Source organism: Vulpes lagopus, chromosome 3 (assembly GCF_018345385.1).
Source record: "Vulpes lagopus strain Blue_001 chromosome 3, ASM1834538v1, whole genome shotgun sequence".
NCBI classification, from domain to species: Eukaryota; Metazoa; Chordata; class Mammalia; order Carnivora; family Canidae; genus Vulpes; species Vulpes lagopus.
In genome coordinates, this window is record NC_054826.1 from 97,526,453 (window position 1) to 97,550,898 (window position 24,446).

The 24,446-nt window shown below is 54.6% G+C and overlaps 1 protein-coding gene across 1 annotated transcript; it reads left to right on the forward strand.

Moving 5' to 3' along the window:
- The first annotated feature begins 5,135 nt into the window (after window positions 1-5,135).
- On the forward strand, window positions 5,136-22,516 carry EPHB4 (EPH receptor B4). The gene is made up of 17 exons (XM_041749975.1): window positions 5,136-5,642; window positions 8,401-8,471; window positions 8,670-8,957; window positions 9,891-10,287; window positions 11,446-11,601; window positions 11,790-12,122; window positions 12,401-12,525; window positions 12,933-13,098; window positions 14,188-14,290; window positions 14,510-14,574; window positions 14,688-14,801; window positions 14,894-15,141; window positions 18,639-18,854; window positions 19,160-19,309; window positions 19,710-19,903; window positions 20,106-20,261; window positions 21,428-22,516. Exons 1-17 carry the CDS (start codon window positions 5,591-5,593, stop codon window positions 21,555-21,557), a joined length of 2,964 nt encoding a protein of 987 aa, XP_041605909.1. The 5' UTR covers window positions 5,136-5,590; the 3' UTR covers window positions 21,558-22,516.
- Window positions 22,517-24,446: the final 1,930 nt, after the last annotated feature.

Consider the following 24,446-nt stretch of genomic DNA (forward strand, 5'->3'; position numbering starts at 1 on the left):
GTCCTGGGAGCCCCACATCAGATTCTTGCTGAGCAGGAAGTCTGCTTCTCTTTCCCCTCCCCCTGTGCGTGCGTGTTCTCTCTCTCTCTCTTTCTGTCAAAATAACTAAGATCTTTAAATAAAGTATTTAAAGGAATAAATAGTTAATATACATTTACTGAGTATGAATTATAGGCCAGACCTGCACTGGATTTAGCAGCAAGGACAACGTACGTTGTACCTGCTTTCATGAAACTCAGAGCCACAATCAAAATACAATCACTAATTAATTAATGAGATCTTTGACATATGTGTCTATTACAACTTCACATAAGAGGAGTTCAGGAAGATTTGTGGTGGTCAGACAAGGAATGGATTCAGGTTTTGTGAGCCCTGAAGTTTATATGATTGGGGAACTCTTTCTTTTCTCTTTAAGATTTTCCTTATTTATGTATTTGAAAGAGAGAAAGCAAGAGCACGAGTAGGGCAAGGAGCAGAGGGAGAAGCAGACTCCTCACTGAGCAGGGAGCCCAACATGGGGCTCCATCCCAGGACCCTGGGATCATGACGTGAGCCGAAAGCAGACAGTTAACTGACTGAGCCACTCGGGTACCCCTTGGGGAGCCCATCCTAAGAAAATAAATACAAAGTAATTTTTAAAAAGATGTTATTTATCTATTCATGAGAGACACAGAGACAGAGAGAGAGGCAGAGACACAGGCAGAGGGAGAAGCAGGCTCCACGCAAGGAGCCCGACGCGGGACTCGATTCGGGGTCTCCAGGATCACGCCCTGCGCTGAAGGCGGCGCTAAAGCGCTGAGCCACCCGGGCTGCCCTAAACAGTATTTTTTTTCCTAAATTGTTTTTCCTAAACAGTAATTTTTATACCTAATTTTATGTTCATAATTTTGTTTTTATGGGCAGCCCTAAACAGTATTTTTTTCCTAAATTTTTTTTCCTAAACAGTAATTTTTATACCTAATTTTATGTTCATAATTTTGTTTTTATGGGCAGCCTGGGTGGCTCAGCGCTTTAGCGCCGCCTTCAGCGCAGGGCGTGATCCTGGAGACCCCGAATCGAGTCCCGCGTCGGGCTCCTTGCGTGGAGCCTGCTTCTCCCTCTGCCTGTGTCTCTGCCTCTCTCTCTGTCTCTGTGTCTCTCATGAATAAATAAATAACATCTTTTTAAAAATTAATGTTTATTTAAATGTAGAAACCACAGCCAGTTTGCTAAAATTAGGGTGACAAATACTATAAATAGTGCCAACTCTAGAAAAACAGGATAGGTATAGTAAATAATTGCTCAACATCCGTGTATAATAGATTCATGTCCTACCTTTTTCTTGGGGGTGTACTCAGAACTACGTCTTCATATGATTGTGACTTTGTAATATTTCCAACTTTTCTCTTTCTGTCTTCCTTCTAGTATGGCTGGTTGAAATTTTTTTCTTTCATTACTCAAAGTTTTCACTGAGCTTTCTTTACAGCTCATTCTTGACAATGTGGAAACCTCCACCAAATTCCTTTTGTGTAAGAGCCAGGTTTCAGGCCACTTCAAACATTTCTGTGCTGGGATTCACCTAACAACTGTTTAAATGGATGGCACTCATTAACCAGGGCAGTGGGAAGAGCCAGGTGGGTGAGGGGTGCAAAAGCTTAAACCTAATGGGCTTCCAGTAAACCTAACTCCAGATGTGACAGGGTGAGGCCAGCCCAAAAGGGTGCTGGAATATGGGAAGAGGAGTGACAGCTTCTGTAATTTATGGTGAAAGGAGATGATTTGTTGTTCACTACATATAGGAAAAGTCCTAACTCCAATGCTGCTCCAAATTAACTGTCGGGGTGTAGATAGCAAAAAGAAAGCCTGGGACCCCTGGCTGGCTCTGTCAGTAGAGCATGAGATTTTGATCTTGGGGTTGTAAATTCAAGCCCCACATTGGGGGTACAGATTACTTAAAAATAAAAAATCTAAAAAGAAAACAAAACTAAAAGCCCAACCAGCTGTTGGAAGGGGGTGGTGCTCCACACAGGTGCTGCCATGGGGATCAGTGATTGCAACATACTGATCATGGGCAGGGAACTGGGTGATCGCCTAATATCGAGGTGGGTGGATAGCGAAAGTGCTCTAATAATGAGGAAAGGGGGGGCCTGAGAATTTGTTCGGGTCTATGGGACAAGCATCCATCCAGATAGTGGCATGGCTGCTCATCTATGTAATGTAATACAGTGGATACCGAATTAGCTTTTCTAGGAAAGTGGTCCGGTGGTTGGAGGGTAGAGGAAATGACCTCACATCCACAGGATAGACACTTCTGAGCATTGGAGTGCAAATCTCAGATGTCCTCTCCACGAAAAGGGGAACTAATAGGATTTCTGCTCCATTATATATAGATCTTTGAGACCAGGAGCCATGCTTTACAAATCTTCAAACTAGCACAGTGATCACTTGGCACATAGCAGATGCTTAATAAAGGGTTTATTTTATTAATTCTTTTGGTTCTTTTAAGATTTTTAAAATATATATATATATTTTAATTTACGATAGTCACACAGAGAGAGAGAGAGAGAGAGAGAGGCAGAGACACAGGCAGAGGGAGAAGCAGGCTCCATGCACCGGGAGCCCGACGTGGGATTCGATCCCGGGTCTCCAGGATCGCGCCCTGGGCCAAAGGCAGGCGCCAAACCTCTGCGCCACCCAGGGTTCCCTCTTTTAAGATTTTTAAAATTTATTTGAGAAACAGAGACAGACAGAGAGAACAGGGGGAGGGGCAAAAGGAGAGGGACAAGCAGACTCCCCGCTAAGCAGGGAGCTAGATGCAGGGCTCAATCCCAGAACCCTGAGGTCATGACCTGAGCCGAAGGCAGATGCTTAACTGATTGAGCCACCCAGGGGCCCTCATTCTTTTACTTTTTAAATTTTTTTTTAAGTTTGGGGATCCCTGGGTGGCTCAGCGGTTTGGCACCTGCCTTCGGCCCAGGGAGTGATCCTGGAGTCCCAGGATTGAGTCCCGCATCGGGCACCCTGCATGGAGCCTGCTTCTCCCTGTGCCTGTGTCTCTGTGTGTCTCTCATGAATAAATAAAATATTTTTAAAAATATTTTTTATTTTTTTATTATTTAAGTAATCTCCACACCCGACATGACTTGAACACCCGCTTGAACACGACTTCCAGATCAAGAATCTAAGCCAGTCAAGCATCCCATTTATTTATTCTTTTGTTGATTGGTATACATACGCATCAGATTTTAGGAACTGGATTATATGCTGGGAGGTGGGGGCTGAGGACCCTATTACACAGGATCCACTGGATATATTCTTACCAAAGTTGTCCTCTTCCCTCTAGCTGCGAGGCCTTGTTCTCAGAGGTACAGGGTTCGAATATGCAGTGAGCTGTTACACCCCTGCACCACTGTGTCATCAGCCCTCATTCCCGCCTGCTTCATTTCTCTGTGCACCTGGGGGGTCTCTCTCTACCATCCGGTCATGCACCACCCTCCACAACCCCATAAGGATGAACTGCATCTCCCATCAAATGAGACTATTCAAGCAATCAAGGGCCAAAGGAGGTTGAGCATAGAGCCCAGGGGGAGATAGAGACATAATTTTTAAAGGAAAGAATCTGAGTGCACAGTGAGGACAAGTGTGTGTGCCTCTGTGTGTGTGTGTGTGTTCCTGTTCTGAGCGAGGAGGTGGACAACCTGGAGAAGCTGAATAAGAGAAGGGAGACAGGGCTTGAATCAGGGAGGGAGGAGGGGATTCCCAGTGTGGCCTGGTCTGCCTGGCTCCAGCCAAGCCGGCTGTTTCCTGCCCTCTGTGACCCCCCACCCCGGAGCAGGACCCAGACAGGCAGCGAGGAAAGGCAGGGGTGTGGGGAGCACCACTTGTGGCAGGAAGATAAGTGCGCTGGGACAAGAGGTCACTGCAAGCCTGGCTGTGCTCTCTGGGGGGTTAGAGGCGCTTGGCATTTCACCCCCCATTACCTTCCCCAACCTCCTGGAGCATCAAGGATTCCTCCTTCCCTCTCTGGGCTCCTCAGGAACTCCCGACTCTGTCTCCTTTAAATTTCTGAATATAATCCCTTTCCTTCCAGCTCTGCACTGGCGGGATCCCGCAGCGACCCCATCCATCCCACTACCCACACCATAGGCGCGCTGACGTAGAAGGGGGCTGGTGGGAGTAGCACTGCTTTCCCCGGACCCTCCCCTCTAACTGATAGGATAGCGTGGGGGGGGGGGCGGTGGCGGCAATGAGAGGAAGAGCCCTCCCAGACATCCCGAGGGCCCCCAGGAGCCAGACAGGAAACAGCCTCGGGAAAGACAGCAGCAACCCCGGCCCAGCCCCAGGGGTCAGAGCTGCGGGCGACCAGGCGATCGATCTCCAAGTGAGAGTGAAGACGGTGATTTGGGAAGCCATCCAGACCTTTTACTCTCTCGGTCCCACCTACCTTTTATTTACTCCTGTTTCGCTTTTCTCTATACTCCTCCCCATCTCAAACCAGTTGCCCCACTTCCCACATTTTCCTGCGCTAGTTTGCGCGCACAGTGGGTCCTCAATACCTAGTGTTTGATGAATGACTGTGTGACGTTCGCTCCAGGATCATCTAAGCTAGGGTCGCTGCCTGGAGGCCCAATCGCCACCCTCCATCCTCAAAAGCTTCCCCCAAACGTGGTCCCCTGCGTCAAGGGTGGCGTTGGGCGCATCCAGAAGTCGAATCCGAAGTCCGCAGGAAGGTTGGAGCGGGCTTCGAGCGTGCGGTGTACATCTGCGCGCACGTCCGGGAGGCCCTCAGGGCTGCTGGATGTGCTTCTCGGCTGCCTGCCGCGTGCTGGGCCCGGACCTGTCCCGGGGGTCCCCGGGCCCCGGCCCCGACACGCGCGGTCCCCGTCACGGCGCACGGCCACGGTGCACGTCTGGGCGGTCCCCGGGCTCCGCGCCCGCCGCCCCTCCCCCTTCTCCAAACTTTCTCCCAACTTCCCGACCTGCTCCGCTCGGCGCCCCGCTCCGCTTCCCTCATGAATTATTCAGCAGCGCGCGCTCCAATCAGCGCGCCCCGGCCCCCACGCCGAGCCCCGGCTGGGGGAGGAGGGGAGCTCCCCCGCCCCCCGCGCCCTCCCTCCCCGGCCAGGCGCCGCCCGGCCCAGTCCCAACCCGGCCCAGCCCCGGCCCGCCCGGCCCCGCGCCGCAGTCTCCCTCCCTCCCGCTCCGTCCCCGCTCGGCTCCCATCCTCCTGGCCGGCGCGGAGCGCCCTCGGCCCGGCGGCGCGAGCAGCACCACTCCTGGGAGGGGGGGAGACCGCGAGCGGCCGGCCCACCCCGAGCCAGCCGGGGCGGGACCCCGAGGCCCCGGAGGGACCCAGACTCCAGGCACGTCCCGCTCTGCGTCCGCTCGGAGCAGCCAGTGCGAAGACGCCCCCCGCCCGCCCGCGCGCGCGGCGGGGACGCGGGGCCACACCTGGGCGCCGGTGCCGGGAGCGCCCGCATGGGCCCGCGTTGAGGGCCCCGACTGGGAGTCCCACGCGGGGAGTTGGTGTCTGCACTCTCGGGGGGCGTCCAGACCTGGGGGGGCTAGTGCCCCCCAAGCTCGGATCGGATCCAACCCGAGAGCCGGCGCCATGGAGCTCCGGGCTCTGCTTTGCTGGGCTTCGCTCGCCGCGGCTTTGGAAGGTGAGTTTCCCAGGGGGCACCCCGGCACTCCAGGGGCCCCCAAAGTTGGGCCTCGGAGTGAAGGGGCTGGCCACTCTGCTCCTACCCCGGTACCCCAACCCCGAACACTTCGGACCAATAGTGCTGGACCGGGCGGGGGGCGGGGAGGAGGCGGCCCAGCGGGGAGTGGAGGTTTCTTTTGTTTGGGAAAGAGAAGAAGTGGAGCTCCGTCCCGGGACGTGCCTCTGCCCCAGCTTCCCAGACTCTTCACCCTGATTCCGCACGCCTTTTGCAGCCTTTCCTTTCTCCCCTACTCCAGTATCTTCCAAAGTTTCTGTCCCTTTTCCCACTTCTGCCAAACATGAGGCAACGTTTTTGGGATCTGCTGCAGACAAGGCAGAACTTTGTGCTAGGCCAGAAAACTGCCCCCACCCCCTATTCCTCAGCGTTCACACCTTGATCCTGCAGTTCTCCGCGCCTCTGGCTGGACGGCCACCGTCTGCACTCACTCTCCAAACGCCGGGATTTCTCCCAGAGCCACTGTCTCTGCTGGAATGAGGCCCCCCTCCCTGGTTTCCCCAGGCTGCACCCTGGCCCTTTAAATGCTGTCTAGACCCCAGCCCGGCACCAGTCCCGCCCAAGTCCCTTTCTGCACCCCTACAGGCCAGCAGAAACTGACCTTCACAGTCCCCATGGCACCTGAACTTAGCCTAACTGCCAATCTCTAAATTTCTGATTTTTCTGTATACCCTCCCCCGCACCCCAAATGTTTCTTCCCCTGTAAGTCTCTTCCCTCCCCTCACCCCCTGGAGGGGCAGCCAAGAGCCCTGTAAACCCTTCTCATAAGGCCCTAATCTCCTTTTCAGTGAGCTGCCTCCTTCCCCTCTTCACTGCCTAGAATCAAAGGGGTGGGGGGGGGGTCGTGGGGGTCTGCTGAGGAGGAGGAATCAAAAGCAGTTAGAAACCCATCTCCCCCAGCCTGGGCTATGCTGCTCTGGGCCGAGGATCAAAGGCTTGAGATGGGGAGAGGGGACCCTTGCCCAGCTCTGAGAAAGAAGGGAAGAAGGAAGGCAAAGTAGGGAGAGCCCCCCCCCCCAGCTCCCCAGGGCGAAGTGTGGTGAAAAGAGGAAAAAAAGGTGAAGGAGAAAGGCGAATGCTTCCATGCTGACACTTAAGTGCTTCCCAAGCCCGAGGCCAGTGCTAAGCCCATTACCTTTTCTTCACCTTCCTAACAGCTTGGCAGTGGGAGAGGGACTGTTGCCCCCATTTTACAGATGGGGAAACTGAGGCTTAATGAGGCGTTAAGTCACCTGCCCGGGGCCACGTGCCCCCATGGAGGTGGAAGGCGGGAGATAGAAAACGGAGAAGGGACAGCGACACTCTGAGAGGGAGGTGGACAGAGGGCGGGGGAGAGAGGTGAGAGGCAGGACAAGTGACAGATCAGACCAGGGTCTCTGAGCCGGAGATAGGAGAGAAAGTGAGGCTCTCAGAGCTTGAGGACAGCCCTGAAACAGACAGTGTGTAAATTGGAGACAGGAAAACACTATCCTGGCTGGAACAATGGAGGGTGGAGACGGCAGCCTCTAGCCACCCCTTCCCAGAACCCGGGCATCCTGTCCCCAGCGTGCTGGGCTGGCTCCTGCCACCCCCCCCTCCGGGGGACCCAGGCCTCATCTCAGGCAGGCTGGGGGTCCTGCCTGACCCCTTGCCCTCCGGTGGACATCATTTAGTCCCTGGGAGGAGGCTGCCTGCCCCACCCACCCACCTTCCCTTCCCTCCTCTCCCACAGCCCCCACGGAGCAGGAGCCTGAGGGGGGAGGAACGTGGGGAGGACCTGCTCCCAGGTGTGCTGCTGGATCTGCTGGGGGTCCCCCACATGGCACGGGCCTCCCTGGGGATTCCCCTGCCCTCCCTCCACCCTGCACTGCCAGGGCCTGTGATGTTTCTCCTAATCCCCCCTTTCCGCCAGAGCCCCACCCTCCCTCCACCCTACACCCCTCCCACGAGACCCAGGCGGAGCCAGGTGTGTTCACCCCTCCATACACCCCTAAAATCTCCTCCCTTTCTCCTTCTCATAACTAAATCCAGATGTGAGGCCTCTGCAGGCAGGGGCCAGGGCAGGAACCCAAGAGTCCTGGCCTCCAGCACTTCCTCCTCTGACAGCAGTGAGCTCTTGGGGGGGGCGGGGCAGAGGGTGGGGGAGGGGCGTGGGGGAGTAGGGCTGGACCTTATGAGCTCAGTACCACCCTCCAGGATCTGAAGGCCTGGAGGGTTTGGTCCAAAAAGGGGGTGTGGGCCCAGAAAAGAGGGGTGGAGTTGGGGGGAAGGAGGCAGCTACTTTGAATATAGGGAAGGGACCATGGGTTGGCCACACGGCTGGCCCTGTAAGGAGGGGTATCCCCGTGCCTACAGGTCTTTGCCCTTCTCAGGTCATGCCAGGTCCAGGGTCTAGTTCAACCCTGCCTGAGCTGCTTGGATCTTCTCCTCTTCTCAGGGACCAGCAGTTCTCAGAGGTCTAGATCTCGGAGTCCTGAGAGGGTAGCTGGGTGCCTGCCAGCTGTTAGAGGTGGGGTTGGCACTCAGAAAAAAAGCTGAGAAGGGGGAGCAGTGGAGGGCAGGGCTTGCTCCCCTGTTCCTCTCTCCACTCACCTGGCCCCAGTTGCACCAGCTTGGAGCCAAGAGGACCCACCTGTCTCAGGCAATTCCCAGGGATTTAATCTTCCCGGCGTCTCTCCTCCAGTGCTGACTGTCCATCTGTTCATTTGTCTGTCTGTCTTAGAGACTCTATTGAACACAAAGTTGGAAACTGCCGATCTGAAGTGGGTCACGTTCCCTCAGGTGGATGGGCAGGTAACAGCTGGGCCCAGGGGCTGGGACTTGGAGGGATGAGGGAGGAGGGACAAGGAGTGTCCATGCTGGCCCACTGTGCATGCCATCAGCTGGAACAGATGTTCTCTGAGCCCTTTTGCTCTCAGAGGTCCCCTCCGTCTAGCACAGGCAACCTCCCACGGACCTCCCCTCCATAAACTGACCCCCTGCTCCCCACAGTGGGAGGAGCTGAGTGGCCTGGATGAGGAGCAGCACAGCGTTCGGACCTACGAGGTGTGTGATGTGCAACGGGCACCAGGTCTGGCCCACTGGCTGCGCACTGGCTGGGTCCCGCGCCGTGGAGCTGTCCACGTGTACGCCACACTCCGCTTCACCATGCTTGAGTGCCTCTCCCTGACGCGGGCTGGCCGCTCCTGCAAGGAGACCTTCACCGTCTTCTACTTTGAGAGTGATGCTGACACAGCCACAGCCTTCACACCAGCCTGGATGGAGAACCCCTATATCAAGGTACATGGGCACATGGGGTGCAGCGGTGGGCCAGTGTGGGGCTGGGCTGGGTCTGTAGTCTCAGATGAGCTTCCAGGGTCCTGGGCCGGGACACTGGGGCCTGGAAGCAGGAGGCTCCAGTCCGGGGAGGGAAGAACGTGGTCTACTATGTGGGGTTGAGCTGCCACCCTGGCCCCCAGGGAGGTTGTCGAGGCCACCCTCTGCCACGTCCCACATTCTCCGAGTACACGTTGCCTTTCATGAAGAGACCTTTTATGCATCTGCTGATGCCTCACCCCAAAATGCCTCCTTTCTGTTCCTTCTACCCAATTCCTACTTGTCTCAGAAGCTTCAGCTCCCCTGGGATGCCTCTGCTGTGGTGCCTGCCCTGTCATAGGCACTTTACCTGTCATAGATCTTTTTTTTTCCTTTTCAAAGATTTTATTTATTTATTCATGGGAGACACAGAGAGAGAGAGAGAGAGAGAGAGGCAGAGACACAGGCAGAGGGAGAAGCAGGCTCCATGCAGGGAGCCCGATGTGGGACTCGATCCCGGGGCTCCAGGATCACACCCTGAGCCAAAGGCAGATGCTTAACTGCTGAGCCACCCAGGCGTCCCACCTGTCATAGATCTTATCATGCTTTTAACACCTATTACCTTCATTTTGGTTTCCTTGGCTCCAAGCCCAGGGACCGGCTCGGAGTAGGTGTTGATAAATGTCTGTAGGATGAGTGAACAGAAAGGGAGTACAGGATGGAGGCTGGACACATCATAGGACCTCAGTAAGTGTCAATGGGGAATGTTAGGTCATGCTGGGAAAGGTAGCAAAATGGCTCTGGAAGAGGAACTGAGGTGATCAGGGCAGGGTGAGCTGGGAAGACGAGAATAGCCCACCTACCGGGTCTTTGGGGAGTGGAGGACAGCTGCAATGAGTCTCTTTCCTCACCTGGCAGGTGGACACCGTGGCTGCTGAGCACCTGACCCGGAAGCGCCCTGGGGCTGAGGCAACAGGGAAGGTGAACATCAAGACGCTGCGTCTGGGCCCACTCACCAAGGCTGGCTTCTACCTGGCCTTCCAGGACCAGGGTGCCTGCATGGCCCTGCTCTCCCTGCACCTCTTCTATAAGAAGTGCTCCCAACTGACTGTGAACCTCACATACTTCCCGGAGACGGTGCCTCGGGAGCTTGTGGTGCCTGTGGCAGGGAGCTGTGTAGCCGATGCCGTCCCCACTCCTGGCCCCAGCCCCAGCCTCTACTGCCGGGAGGATGGCCAGTGGGCTGAGCAGCCGGTCACGGGCTGCAGCTGTGCTGCTGGCTTCGAGGCCGCAGAGGGGAATACCAGGTGCCGAGGTAAGGGCTGGTGTCCTTTCCGTACAGCTTGCCGCACATCCGTGTGGGGAGGGTCCTGTACCCTCACTCTTGGATTCAATCGAATTTCCATTTTGAACATTGTTCATTCTCAAGGGCACGCAGAGGTCCCGTTTCAGAGCCCCAGCATAGGTCTGAGCTCTTCCACCCTCTTTCTCCTCATTATGTTTCACATCTTTCTGTATGAGGGATGCAAGGGTGTCCTCAGCATGGGGGGACCTTGTTGGACTTTGAGGGCAAAAGCATCTATAGTCTCTATTTCTTGCTCATTATGGGTTTCTTTATTTTTTTTTTTTAAGATTTTATTTATTTATTCATGAGAGACACAGAGAGAGAGAGGCAGAGGGAGAAGCAGGCTCCATGCAGGAGCCTGACATGGGACTCGATCCTGGGTTTTCAGGATTAGGCCCTGGGCTGAAAGCTGTGCTAAACTGCTGAGCTACCCAGGCTGCCCCTGGTCATTGCATTTCAATTCACTTGGTTTTCTTTGTGATCCTCTGTGTTTTGTGGTGTGCATTTATTTTATCTTTTGAATGTTTTTTTTTTTAAGATTTTATTTATTTATTCATGAAAGACACAGAGACACAGAGGGAGAAGCAGGCTTTCTGCAGGGAGCCCGATGGGGGACTTGATCCCCAGACCCAGAATCGTGCCCTGAGCGGAAGGCAGACACTCAGTGAAGGCAGATGTTTAACCGCCGGGCCACCCAGGCATCCGTTTTTTGAATACTCTATTTATTTATATGAGAGAGAGAGAGAGCACGCATGCACAAGCAGGGGGAGGGGCAGGGATAGAAGGAGAAACAGGCTCCTTGCTCGATACCAGGACCCCAAGATCATGACCTGAGCTGAAGTCAAGATGCTCAACTGACTGAGCCACCCAGGTACCCCTGTGGTTTGCATTTAAAAACATAGTTCTGAGCAGGGGCCTCTTGGTTTCACCTGGCAGCCACAGGGTGTGGCAGTGGCTGGGTGGTAGTGTTGAGGTCAACAAAGCTTCAAATCCCTGATTTGTAGGGAGGGTCTCCTTCTTCTCTTAGATGTTAGGTTTTTGAGTTCTTCCCTCCCTGCACCCCACTTTGCACTCCATGCACCCTTAAGAGCAGCTGAATGTTTTCGATAATCATTGTCTCTCTTTCAGCCTGTGCCCAAGGCACCTTCAAGCCCTTGTCCGGGGAGGGGTCCTGTCAGCCGTGTCCAGCCAACAGCCACTCCAACACCATTGGCTCACCCATGTGCCAGTGCCGCATTGGGTACTTCAGGGCCCGCACAGATTTCCGGGGAGCGCCCTGTACCAGTAAGTGACCAGTGACCCCTGAGGTGGCGGGTGGACACCTACCATAGCCCCCAGCCTCCCCAGCCTTCCTCCTATTGGCCCTGGCCTGCTGATGCCCAGCCAAGATAAGAAGCCAGTGAGGATACCTGTGTACCTCGAGGTGCTTCCCTGATGCTTGAGTCAGCCTCTGCCTCCCTGGTGTCCCGCAGCGCCACCCTCTGCTCCCAGAAGTGTGGTTCCCCGCCTGAATGGCTCCTCCCTGCGCCTGGAGTGGAGTGCCCCCCTGGAGTCCGGGGGCCGAGAGGATCTCACCTATGCTCTGCGCTGCCGGGAGTGCCGCCCTGGGGGGTCCTGTACACCCTGCGGAGGAGACCTGACTTTTGACCCTGGCCCCCGGGACCTTGTGGAACCCTGGGTGGCAGTTCGTGGGCTGCGTCCAGATTTCACCTACACCTTCGAGGTCACCGCCTTGAACGGGGTGTCCTCTCTGGCCACTGGACCTGTCCCATTTGAGGCTGTGAATGTCACCACTGACCGTGAGGGTGAGATGGGGAGCCGGTGGTCAGCTGGGAGGGATGCAGATGGCCTGAAGGGAAAAAGGCAGGGGCAGGACAGTGGGGTCGCTGGGAAGCATGGAACGTCAGGACTTGCAGGGCGAGAGGCAGGCAGAAGAGTAAAAAGAGGTGCAGACTTCAGGACGGGGCAGAGAGTCAGCGGGAGCAGCTGGAGATCTGAGACAAGTGTAGCCAGCAGAAGCAGAGCTGGGAAAGTTAAAAGACTTGCCGTGTGTAAATACCCTAATGGGTCGTCTCCCTCACAGTACCACCCCCAGTGTCCGACATCCGGGTGACACGGTCATCGCCCAGCAGCTTGAGCTTGGCCTGGGCTGTTCCCCGGGCCCCCAGCGGAGCTGTGCTGGACTATGAGGTCAAGTATCATGAGAAGGTGAGACCCGGACTCGCCCCTAGGGTTTGGGTGGGCCGTGGGATGTGTTCTGGGGGCTGGCTGAATTACAGGGATCTGAGAAGTGTTTGAATTTCAGCTGTGCTGAGTACTAGCTGTGTGACGTTGGGCCAGCCCCCTTGGCCTCCCTGAGTCCAACATCCCCAATATAAAACAGTTGTAGTAATAATACCGACCCCACAGAATTGCTGTGAGGATTAAATGCTATAACGAAAGCCAAACACTTGCCACATAGCAGAACCACGATGCAGAGACAGGGACACAGGGTCTGGGAGGGAGAGAGGTGGGAAGAGCAATGGAAACCAGAGAGCCCCCCCCCAAAAAAAGAAAAGAAAAAAAAGAAACCAGAGAGCCCTGGCTTACGGCCAACCCTTCCGCCTCTGGGACAGGGCACAGAGGGCCCCAGCAGCGTGCGGTTCCTGAAGACGTCGGAAAACCGGGCAGAGCTGCGGGGGCTGAAACGGGGAGCCAGCTACCTGGTCCAGGTGCGGGCACGCTCTGAGGCCGGCTACGGGCCCTTTGGCCAGGAGCACCACAGCCAGACCCAGCTGGACGGTGAGCCCCGGGACCAGGGCTTCGGCCAGGGTACTGCCCCTCCATCGCATAGGGGGCCTTGCCTGTGCCCTCGAAGGACCCCTGAAGTCACATTCTCGTGCTCCATCAGCCCTGAGGCATTTTGGCCTGCGGAGGGGAGCATAGGCTGCAGAAACCAAACCAGCAGCACGGAGGGAAGACCTGCCCAGTGGCTTTCCAGCTGTGTGACTCTCCGCCAAAGCCTGACCCTTAAGCCCCACCCTGCCTCCCCAGATTGGAAATAGCACGAGGTCTCTCTCACAGCCTCCAAAGGGTGAACTGAGGTGACACCTATTTTTTTTAAAGATTTTATTTATTTATTCACAAGAGCCACACACAGAGAGAGGCAGAGACACAGGCAGAGGGAGAAGCAGGCTCCATACGGGAAGCCCGGAGGTGACACTGATTCATTATAATATGCTTGTTGGCTGAGAGACTTTCAAACCTTTGAACGGTTTGAGGCATGATTCACATACCATACAATAATTCACCCATTTAGAGTGGCTTTTCATATGTCAAGAGTTGTGTGACTATTGCCACAATTAATTTTAGGATACACAGCATCCAAGGAAAGATACTCCCTCAATCACCCGCGCCCCTGGCAAACACAAATTTGCCTTCTGTGTTTATGGCTTTGCCTCTTCTGGGTATTTCATACAAATGGAGTCCTACACTGCAGCTTCTTCCTTCACTGGGCACATGTGCCAGGTTCATCCACATTTGGGGTGTGTAGCGCTTTTTATGGCTGGAAGATATTCCATCGTATAGCGGTAGCCTGTTTTATTTGTCCATTTGTCCATTTCATCTGTTGACGGACATCTGAGTTACTTCCACGTTTTGGTTAACGGACCTTTTCATTTTTAGCTTCTGGGACCTTCTGTGGTCACCACTATTTATAACTGAACAAAATCAAGCCTGCTCTGGCTGTAACAAGGCTGGGAAACTTCCTTGCGGAGGTGCCCACACCGCTGGAAAGCAATTTGGTCTCAGGAGAACACACCTCAAGCCTTGCAGCTGGTTGCAGGGTCCCTGGGGGCCGTCAGCTTCTGATCGCGGGTTTTTCTGTCCCAGAGAACGAGAGCTGGCGGGAGCAGCTGGCCCTGATCGCGGGCACAGCCGTCGTGGGTGTGGTGCTGGTCCTGGTGGTCATTGTCATTGCTGTTCTCTGCCTCAGGTAAGGACTCTGGGCACCTGGAGGCCCGTGGGGAGGCCCATGTAGATGACCAACTACCCTCTTGCTCCAGGGAAGCCTCCTTCCGTGCCCTCAGAATACTTATTTCCCCTTGGAAGCTTTTCTGACCTCCCCGCCCCTGCTCCTCCTGTGCCCATCCTGTTCCTCTGGGAACTCGAGATGTGTTGAGTCCATTTACCGTTTCTTTCCCGTCGGCCACAGGAAGCAGAGCAACGGGAGAGAAGCTGAGTACTCAGACAAGCATGGACAGTACCTCATCGGGCACGGTGGGTAGGCCTGTCCTGAGGGAAACGGGACTGGGGCAAGAGGTGGGAATCTGGGCATCTGAGTGCAGGGGGAGGCTACCTCTCAGTTAATGGGAGCCCACACAATTTCTCAGGTACTAAGGTCTATATTGACCCCTTCACTTATGAAGACCCCAATGAGGCTGTGAGGGAATTTGCAAAAGAGATTGACGTTTCCTATGTCAAGATTGAGGAGGTGATCGGTGCAGGTGAGAGGGAAGGTGGACATCCAGAGTCTGGGCTGGGGAGTCGGAGGGTGGGGGGCACGAAGCAGGGCTGACTCTTGGCATCCTTTCTGAAGGTGAGTTTGGCGAGGTGTGCCGGGGGCGGCTCAAGGCCCCAGGGAAGAAAGAGAGCTGTGTGGCTATCAAGACCCTGAAAGGGGGCTACACAGAGCGGCAGCGGCGGGAGTTCCTGAGTGAGGCCTCCATCATGGGCCAGTTCGAGCATCCTAACATCATCCGCCTGGAGGGCGTGGTCACCAACAGCGTGCCTGTCATGATCCTCACGGAGTTCATGGAGAATGGCGCTCTGGACTCCTTCCTGCGGGTAAGCCCCTGGCCCCTAGCCTCCCGCGTCCTCCCATATTCCCCCAGCACAGCCAAGGAGCTCAGAACCAGGACAGGTGGTAGGGTGCACATCATACCCTCAATGCCCTTTGTTCTCCCTGGAGGGAGTTCCCAGGACAGCTTGAGTTCCCAGGACTGGCCTTTCCTGTGTCTCTGAGTGGAAAAGTCCTGTCTGTGGGGCCAGCAGACCCGGGATTTGGAGGGGTGGTCATTTGTCCTCTTGACAAATACTTCCTGAGCACCATCTGGTGCCTCAGCCATTGTCCTAGGTCTTGGGAATAAAGCCATGAACATCTCTGCACTTGACAGTGTGGTGGAGACAAACAAGCTTTTAAAAAACAGGGCAGCCCTGGTGGTTCAGCGGTTTAGCGCTGTTTTCAACCCGGGGCCTGATCCTGGAGACCTGGGATTGAGTCCCACATTGGGCTCCCTGCATGGAGCCTGCTTCTCCCTCTGCCTGTGTCCCTGCCTCTCTCTCTCTCTCTCTGTCATGAATAAATAAATAAAATCTTTAAGAAAAAAAATAAGAAAAAAGAAAACAAATACTTTGGAGAAGTGACTAGAGATGATGGGGAAGAGCTTACTTTATTTTTGTCACTTTAACAGGTTTTACTCAATACTATTTTATTTTCTCAACTTTATATCCTTTTTAAAAAAGCAAAACATCTTCCTACAGAGTAAAATAGCATTACATTTAACAGAATTATGATGCTTCCTTGGGATCATCCAATACCCAGTTAACATTCCCATTTCCCTAGCTGTCCCCCCACACAGCTCTTCTCCTGGTTTCTCCAAACTGGGGTCCAGTTCACGATCAAACATTGCACCTGGTGGCTTTTTTTTTTTTTTTTTTTTTTTGAGCCTCTTCAAAATCCAGGGCAGTCCCTTATTGTGATCCTGACATGCTGAAAAGCTGGGCCTCATCCCCTTGAATGTCTCACCTTCTGGATTTATCAGCCTCTTCCCTGTGGGGTCATTTACCTTGTTTCTCTAGTTCCTTTAAGGGAAGATATATCTAATGTTCTAATAAGTCCAAAAATAAATATCCATGGCCAGCCTACATCAGGGATGCTGTGTATCTTGCATGGCACCCCAACCAGAGATAGGCTACCTGGCTGTTACCAGGACAGCTGCCAAGGCAGGCCCTGAGTATTGTGATAACAGCCTGACCTTCCACTGTCAACATAAGAGTCTGTTCCATTGGTATCAGACAAAGGTCCAGTTCCCAGGAGGGGAAAGGGGTCTATTTTAGAAGAAATGATATTTGGGGGGCAGCCAGGTGGCTCAGCGGTTTAGCATCTGCCTTCAGCCCAGGGCATGATCCTGGAGACCCAGGATCGAGTCCCACCATCAGGCTCCCTGCATGGAGCCTGCTTCTCCCTCTGCCTGTGTCTCTGTCTCTCTCTGTCTCCGTCTCTCTTTCTGTCTGTGTGTGTCTCTCATGAATAAATAAATAAAATCTTAAAAAAAAAAGAAATAATATTTGGGTAGATGGGAAAGAGCCAACCATGAGCGGATGGGAGGGAGAAGCACACTAGGGGAACCAGAGTGGGCAGGAACCCGACATATTCAAGAAGCAGAAAGGCCTAGGCGGCTCGGTCAGTTAAAGCATCTGACTTTAGCTCAGATCATGATCTTGGGGTCCTGGTATTAAGCTCCAAGTCAGGCTCCCTGAGCAGTGGGGAGTCTGCTTGTCCTCCCTCTGCCCTTCCCCCTGCTCATACACATACTTGCTCTCTCTGTCAAATAAATAAATAAATCTTTTTAAAAAATGGCAGAAAGGCCAGTGAAATTAACCCAAGCAGAGGAGCAGAGGTAGATCTCGATGTACATGGTGGTCAGACCACATGAATCTCGTGACCTTAGTAAGGAATTTAGATTTGATTAGAAGTTCAAGGGGAAGGCTTTGGAGGGATTTCAGCTGGAGGGAGGTGGTTTTAGGAGCTCCTTTTGGTGGTGTTAGGGAGCAAGAGCCAGGAGCCAGTGAGGAGACCTACAGTCCTTTGAGGTGTAAGGGTTGCAGCTGGGTAGGGAGAAGTAGCTGGATTTGGGACATGTTTTGGAGGCAGGTCCAACAGAAACCTCCTGATGGATTGTAAGTGGCAGGTGAGGGAGAGAGGAATCACAGAGACTCCGGAGTCTGGCCTGAGCATCTGGCCAGCGGTGTTTCCACAAGGTGAGATTCCAGGCCTGGAGAAGGTACAGGCTTGGAGGACAGGTTCAGAATTCAGGTTTTGGACTCTGACCCTGGCACTATGGCTGCCAAGGGTCCCTGCATGCTTGCTGAACCCAGAAGATGGGATTCTTTTTTTTTTTTTTTAAGATTTTATTTATTTATTCATGAGAGACACAGAGAGAGAGAGAGGCAGAGACACAGGCAGAAGGAGAAGCAGGCTCCATGCAGGGAGCCCGATATGGGACTCCATCCCAGGACTCCAGGATTATGCCCTGGGCCGAAGGCAGGTACTAAACCACTGAGCCACCCAGGGATCCCCAAGAAGATGGGATTCTTTCACTGTGACTGGCTGGCTGGCTTATCTGGTGAGAATAGACTCTGTAAAGGTCAAGGTCAAACTTTCTGTCTTGGTTTTGGTGCTGTCTCAGTGTCTCGCAAGCTACATACAGCTTGGTCCAAAAGGGCTGAGCAAGAATGCTCTGGTTCAGTTCAAATGCATCTATACCTGTAGACTGCCCAGAGCACACTCCAACTGTCGGAACTCTGTTGCTGTCATAAAAGAACATACTTAGATCAAAAGCATTTGTTGAGTATGCCTTGGACGTAGAGCTCTGTACTAGACTAAATAGAAGAAAATGTTAAAGCAATCTCCTTACAATCTTTTTTAAGATTTATTTATTTACTTCGGAGAGAGAGAAAGCATGAGAAAGTGTGAGCAAGACCAGGTGGAGGGGAGGGGCAGAGGCAGAGGGAGAGAGAATCGTTAAGCAGACTCTGTGATGAGTGTGGATGAGGGGCTTGATCTCACAACCCTGAGATCATGACCTGAGCCGAAATCAAGAAGCATGCTTAACCGATGAGCCACCCAGGAGCCCCTTCTTATAATCTTTTTTTTCTTTTAAGATTTTACTTATTTATTATTTATTCATGAGAGACAGAGAGAGAGAGAGAGAGGCAGAGACACAGTCAGAGGGAGAAGCAGGCTCCATGCAGGGAGCCTAATGCAGGACCTGATCCTGGGTCTCCAGGATCAGGCCCCGGGCCAAAGGTGGCACTAAACCACTGAGCCACCCAGGCTGCCCCCCTCCTTATAATCTTAAGTGTCGTGTCAGGTTAGTGCAGTGAGAGCTGAGAGCTCAGGGTAAGAGAAAAGCAGGGGACTTACCTGGGAAGTCAGCAGGCCTGCCCTGCAGGTGAGTGTGAGATGGGTCTTCAAGTGGCAGATAAGGTTTAGGGGGTGGAAGACCAGGGGAATGGCAGGTGAGCTGCCCTAACTGCCCTCTCCCCTGTCCGATCTCCAGCTCAATGATGGGCAGTTCACTGTCATCCAGCTGGTGGGCATGCTTCGGGGCATCGCCTCTGGCATGCGGTACCTTGCTGAAATGAGCTATGTCCATCGAGACCTGGCTGCCCGCAACATCCTGGTCAACAGCAATCTTGTCTGCAAGGTGTCTGACTTTGGGCTTTCCCGGTTCCTGGAGGAGAACTCTTCTGATCCCACCTATACAAGCTCTCTGGTGAGGCTAGGGGACCCAAGTATGAACTGGGTTCTTAGACGCAGGTGGGGAGGGAAGGTTGGAAAGGTGGGATGCGGAGGGATTGGTAGTTCCAGTTCAGGGACAGGATATAGGCACAGACCAGGGAGAGGACAGTCAGCTTAGGTAGGGAACCCAACTTCCAGTGTCCAGGAAAAGAAGAGAGTTGAAGGGCTGCGTGTCTGAATTGCAGAGAGAAGGGAGACCTGGGGAAAAGGTAAAGGCAGGGGGTAGAATGCCTGGGTCCAATAAGTTCCTCAGCTCACCTTTTCCTCTTCCATCTTTAGGGTGGAAAGATTCCCATCCGATGGACAGCCCCCGAGGCCATTGCCTTCCGGAAGTTCACATCTGCTAGTGATGCGTGGAGCTACGGAATTGTGATGTGGGAGGTCATGTCCTTTGGAGAACGGCCATACTGGGACATGAGCAATCAGGATGTAAGTGTCCCATGGTCCCACCAAGCTTTCCTGAACGTTCTCTCACTGGGGATATGGGGTAGTGAGTGGAGTCCCCAGAGAGCTCATCACTGTTGGGTCCTTGAGGCACAAAATAGAGTTGTTTCTGTATCCAAGACTTTCATACAGCATATCTGGTCACAGAAGGACACGGAGGAGGAGGGCAGGGTTGGGAAGTTACTCATCTAGATCATGGCCCAAGAGCCACTGGGGCATCAAGCCCCAGCCAGCTTTGGCCCCAGCCAGGAGGACCCTGGATCTGCCATTCTCTGGTCTATGGCACCTCTCCCAGCATTTGCTAAGTCACCATCTTCTGGGGGTCCTTTGGCATCCTTGTTCTCCCTGGGAGATCCTCACCCAGTGCTTCTACCTGTCATTCTAGGTGATCAATGCCATTGAACAGGACTACCGGCTGCCCCCGCCCCCAGACTGCCCCACTTCCCTGCACCAGCTCATGCTGGACTGTTGGCAGAAGGACCGGAATGCACGGCCCCGCTTCCCCCAGGTGGTCAGCGCCCTTGACAAGATGATCCGGAACCCGGCCAGTCTCAAAATTGTGGCCAGGGAGAATGGCGGGTGAGGACCCCGGAGGGTGGGCCTCCTTCCTGCACTCTGCCATCACTCGAGAACCCTTCCTTCCCCCTCAGAAGTATCCAGCCCTCTGGCGTTATGTGGGCTTGTTCGTTGTCCCTGTCCACTGCTCCAAGTCTGGGTGCAAAGTCCCCACCTTGACGTAGCCTGGGAACTCAGTGCACCCTTCTCCATCCTTGCCTTACAGGGCCTCACACCCACTCCTGGATCAGCGGCAGCCTCACTACTCAGCTTTTGGCTCCGTGGGTGAGTGGCTTCGAGCCATCAAGATGGGACGATACGAAGAAAGTTTTGCAGCTGCTGGCTTTGGCTCCTTCGAACTGGTCAGCCAGATCTCTGCTGAGTAAGTCATGGTGGTTGAAAGCCAAGCAGTCTAAGGGGTACCTGGGGGCCAGAATCAGGCTGGCGAGTTTAGCAGGAACCTTTGAGGGCACCTCCTGGTGCCAATTCTGTTATTGAGAGCACCCCTAAAGTAACAGCCCCTGGGGGCTGAGAGCCCAGGGGATCTTCCGGGCCAGCAGTGCCTACCTCACCCCTGGGCCATCCTGCTCCTGTCCTGCCATGGGTATCTATCTTGGTGCATCTATCTACATTCCAGACTCTGCTCTCACATTAACAAAGTGTCAACTCTGGCTGTTTTCCCACCCATAAGAGGAGAAGGTTGGATTAGGTTTCAGAGATCATTTCCAACTTTAATGTTAAATGGTTTTATGGTTCCAATGCCTCCCAAACACTGTGTTTGCCTCTTTGGCCTTTCTGGTTTTCTACGTTTCTGCCTTCCCATGTCCCGCCCAGGCTGTCTTCTCAGCCCAGGTTTGAATAACACATGGAAGGAAGAGAAATCTGGAACCAGAGAGTGGGAGGCGTGCCCCTCTGCCCCCCCCCCCCCCCCCACTGGGTAGGTCATGGGCCCCTTGCTCCCTCCCTTGTTCCAGCAACGCCCTGACACTGGTCCTTACTCTCCATTTCCCACCCCCACCGTTGCCTTTTTCCCTTATCTCAGGCTCCAGGCCTCAGGATGGGGGTGGGGGGTGGCGGGTGGCGGCTGCTCCGCTGCTCGTTTTCCCTCCACCCGCCCCTTCCTCCCTACCCGCTCTTCCTCTCTCAGGCCTTTTCCTTCTGACTTCTTTCTCCTCTAGAGCAATCTGTGCAGCCCCTTCCCCCAACCTCATTTTGTGCGCTTTTCTCTCATTCGTTCCTCCTCGCTGATTTCTCTGCCTTTCCCTAATCCTTGCTGGAGCCCCAAGCGGCAGCCCCCCACCTCCCACCTCTGGCCAGCCAGGCTCGGATACCTAGCCCCACCCTCTACTGCGGCTGCGTAGAAGGACTGTCCGCCTCCTGCTCCTAAAGCCTCTGGAAACTGCCCGCCCCTGTTGGCAACTAATGACGTGTGCCCCTCCCCTGCTGGCCCTCTGATTGGCTGACGGTCCTGAGGCGGGGCGTGGTGTCTGGAGCTAAGAGCCTCCCCAGGAGCGCTGTGGCCTCACCTAGCTCTCCCTTTTTCCCCAGGGACCTGCTCCGAATTGGAGTCACTCTGGCGGGACACCAGAAGAAAATCCTGGCCAGCGTCCAGCACATGAAGTCCCAGGCCAAGCCTGGAGCCCCAGGCGGGTCAGGAGCACCAGCCCCCCAGTACTGACCTGCACCTGCTTGCCTGGCCCCACTGCTCCAGAGCGGCGGGCACTCGCAGCTTGGGGACACAGCTCCCCTTCTTCCTGGGGCAGAGTCGGATGGGGACCAAAGGGGCCTCTATACCTGGGCCCCGTTGGATTGCACTTTGAACCCGTGGGGGTGGGGAGCTGGCAATTTTGAGAGGCAGGATTTGGGGATTCTGCCATAGGAGCGTAGGAATCACATGCCCCCCAGGCGGGAAGCTGGTCTCTCGGGACTGGGTGTGACCAGAGAGGAAGCGCCTGTAATCTGCCAGCTTCCCCGGAATGGTCGGCAGGATTCCCGCAGCCTCCCTCTGATCCCCAGCTAGGGCCTCACGTGCCCCCCTCACCATGAAGGGCCAATGCACTGCCCTGCAGACCAAAGAGAAGAGGGTGACCAGCCTGTGAGCTCGGGAGCGGAGCGCGTCGCGCTGTGGCGGGAGGCAGGAAGGGGCGTCGTGGCCCAGGGACCAAATCATTGGACCTGGATGTCCCAACCTTGCTGCTGTCTTCCCGAACTCAGTTTCCCCTTGTAAATGCCCCCTCCCCCATCTGCTGCCTTCATATTGAAGGTTTTTGTTTTATTTTTTGTTTCTGTCTTATTTTTCCTGCCCCAACTCCTTTTTTGTTGTTTTTTGTTGTTTGTTTTTCTGCTGTCTTTGTCATAACTTTCTGTGTTGGGGGGGCCTGTTTCATTATTGTCTCCTTTGCCCAGGGTGAAACAGGAACTCATCGTGTCTGTTTCCAGAACAGTGCCTTGCTCACACCACAGCTCCCAGACACATTCCTGCCCCCAAGTACCCTCGCGCTGTGTCCATGAGGGGGAGTTGGGGGGGGGGAGGTGGTGGTAGAAACTAGAGACAGACACCGGTGCTTGGAGGGGTTCTTAAATTATATTTAAAACAATTTTTTTTTGTATAAATAAAAGAAAATGGGAAGCTTTGCAGTCCTGGAGTATTTGGGAGTGGGGGACCTGGGTATGGGGGAGTGGTTGGAGGTCTGGAGACAGGGCTGTGGGGGGCTGCGGGCTTGCTTCCTGGCCCCAGGGTGTGTTTGAGGGGGTGGGGTGGGGGCAGTGGGAGATGAGTCATTGGCAGCTGCTTCTAACGGCTCCAGATGGCTCTGCCAAGAGCCCGGGGCACCTCCGGGGTGGGGCTCTCTCTCCCTCCCCTGTCCTGGTTCCCCAGCCCTGGTAGGGGGCCGTGGGAGACTAGGGAAGCTTTGAGCTTATAGCCCCACCCTGCAGCCCCTTGACATGGAAGAAGGGGGCATCAGAGGGGGCATTGGCTGGGGTGGAGGGGTTCCCTCAGATGAAGGGGCCAGATGTAGGCCAGATGTTGACAGCTAGGTTTGGTTTTGGAGGCAATGGGAAGAGTCTGCATGGGCTGTGGGGGAGGGCCAGAAAGCTGGAGTGAAGGATGTGGACCCCCCACGGGTACACACACACTGGGCTGGGCCGAGTCCTGTCGGGAAGACAATTCTCCCTTTCAAGGTGCTGCCCAGGCAGGTTCTCCCAGCCTCTTGGGAAGGGGAAGGGAAACTACCTGAGTGTCTGCTCCCAAACAGGAAGACAGCAATGGGGTCAAGCCCCTTTGAGTCTTTGTTCCCGTCTTCTGTTCCTTCCCTCCTGGTCTGCCCATACCAGGGTCACCTGCAGGGGTCAGCGCTCTTTAGCGGGGGTAGCCTTGCTGTTTCTGCCTCAGCTGTCCCCTGTTGTGTTGGGGTCTGCAGGACCTCAAATCACAGCTTCTACCCTTCACGGCCCAGGGAGCCTTGGGTGGTGATCCTGTCTGCGGTTTCCTACCAGTACCAGCCTCTTCTGGAGTCCCTAGTACCTTGGAACCTCTATCCCCTCCCTCGACCCATCACCCACGTTTTGTACACTTGAGGGTACAGGAGGGACTCTGTCCTGCCGAAGATGGAGGGGGTCCGGGTCCAGGAGGCCTATCTGGAGGATGCCAGCCCCAGCCACCCCTTTCCCCTGCCAACCAGACATCTGAGCTAGATAAGGTGACCTTAGTTCTTGAGGGGAGCAGAGGTCAAGGGGACAGGGTACAGATGAGTAACAGAGACAAAAGGTCAAAGATGAAGTGAAGGGAGCTCAAGTGGGGGTAGGTGTGTAGCAAGGAGGCTCACAATGCCCAGGCTAAAGCATGGCCAGCTCATGGGGCCCTCCAGGCGTGCCCAGCTCTAGAGCATGGGCTACACCCTGCTGCTAGCCTGGTCAGGGGCCATCTCTCCCTACCCAGGGCCCTCCCCCACCCAGGTGGGACCTCTATTCCTTAAACAGGCAGCTGCAAAGTCATCTCAGAGAATAAGTACAGAACCCAGTGTCTTGCCTGCTTTGGCATCCCCCATCCCTTGGGATCTTCAAACCTGATCACCCCCACCCACAAGCTAGGACCTGCCTGATGGGCGGTGTGGGACCCTGGGAGAGGGGTCAGAATGTTTGCCCTTTGGCCTCAGGCTGAGGTGAGCCGGCCAGCCCTGCTAGGATCGGGCACAAACTCCTGGGCACCCTGGATCCCACCAGCAGTTGCTATAGTAACCCCTAGACCCTTTGGAGAAAGGTATGTGTGCAGAAGGTGGGGGCCTCCTGAGGGTCACAGGCAGTCTTGCCCTTCCTAAAAAGCTACATTCCCCATCCTTAGCCTGCACCCAGTGATTAGATCTCATCGTTAGAGATGTCTAGGTGGCTCAGCGGTTGAGCGTCTGCCTTCGGCTCAGGTCATGATACCGGAGTTCTGGGATCAAGTCCTGCATTGGGCTCCCCACAGGAAGCCTGTTTCTCCCTTTATGTCTCTGCCTCTCTGTGTCATGAATAAATAAAATCTTTTAAAAAGAAAAAAAAAAATGTCAGGGTCCAGGATCACCTT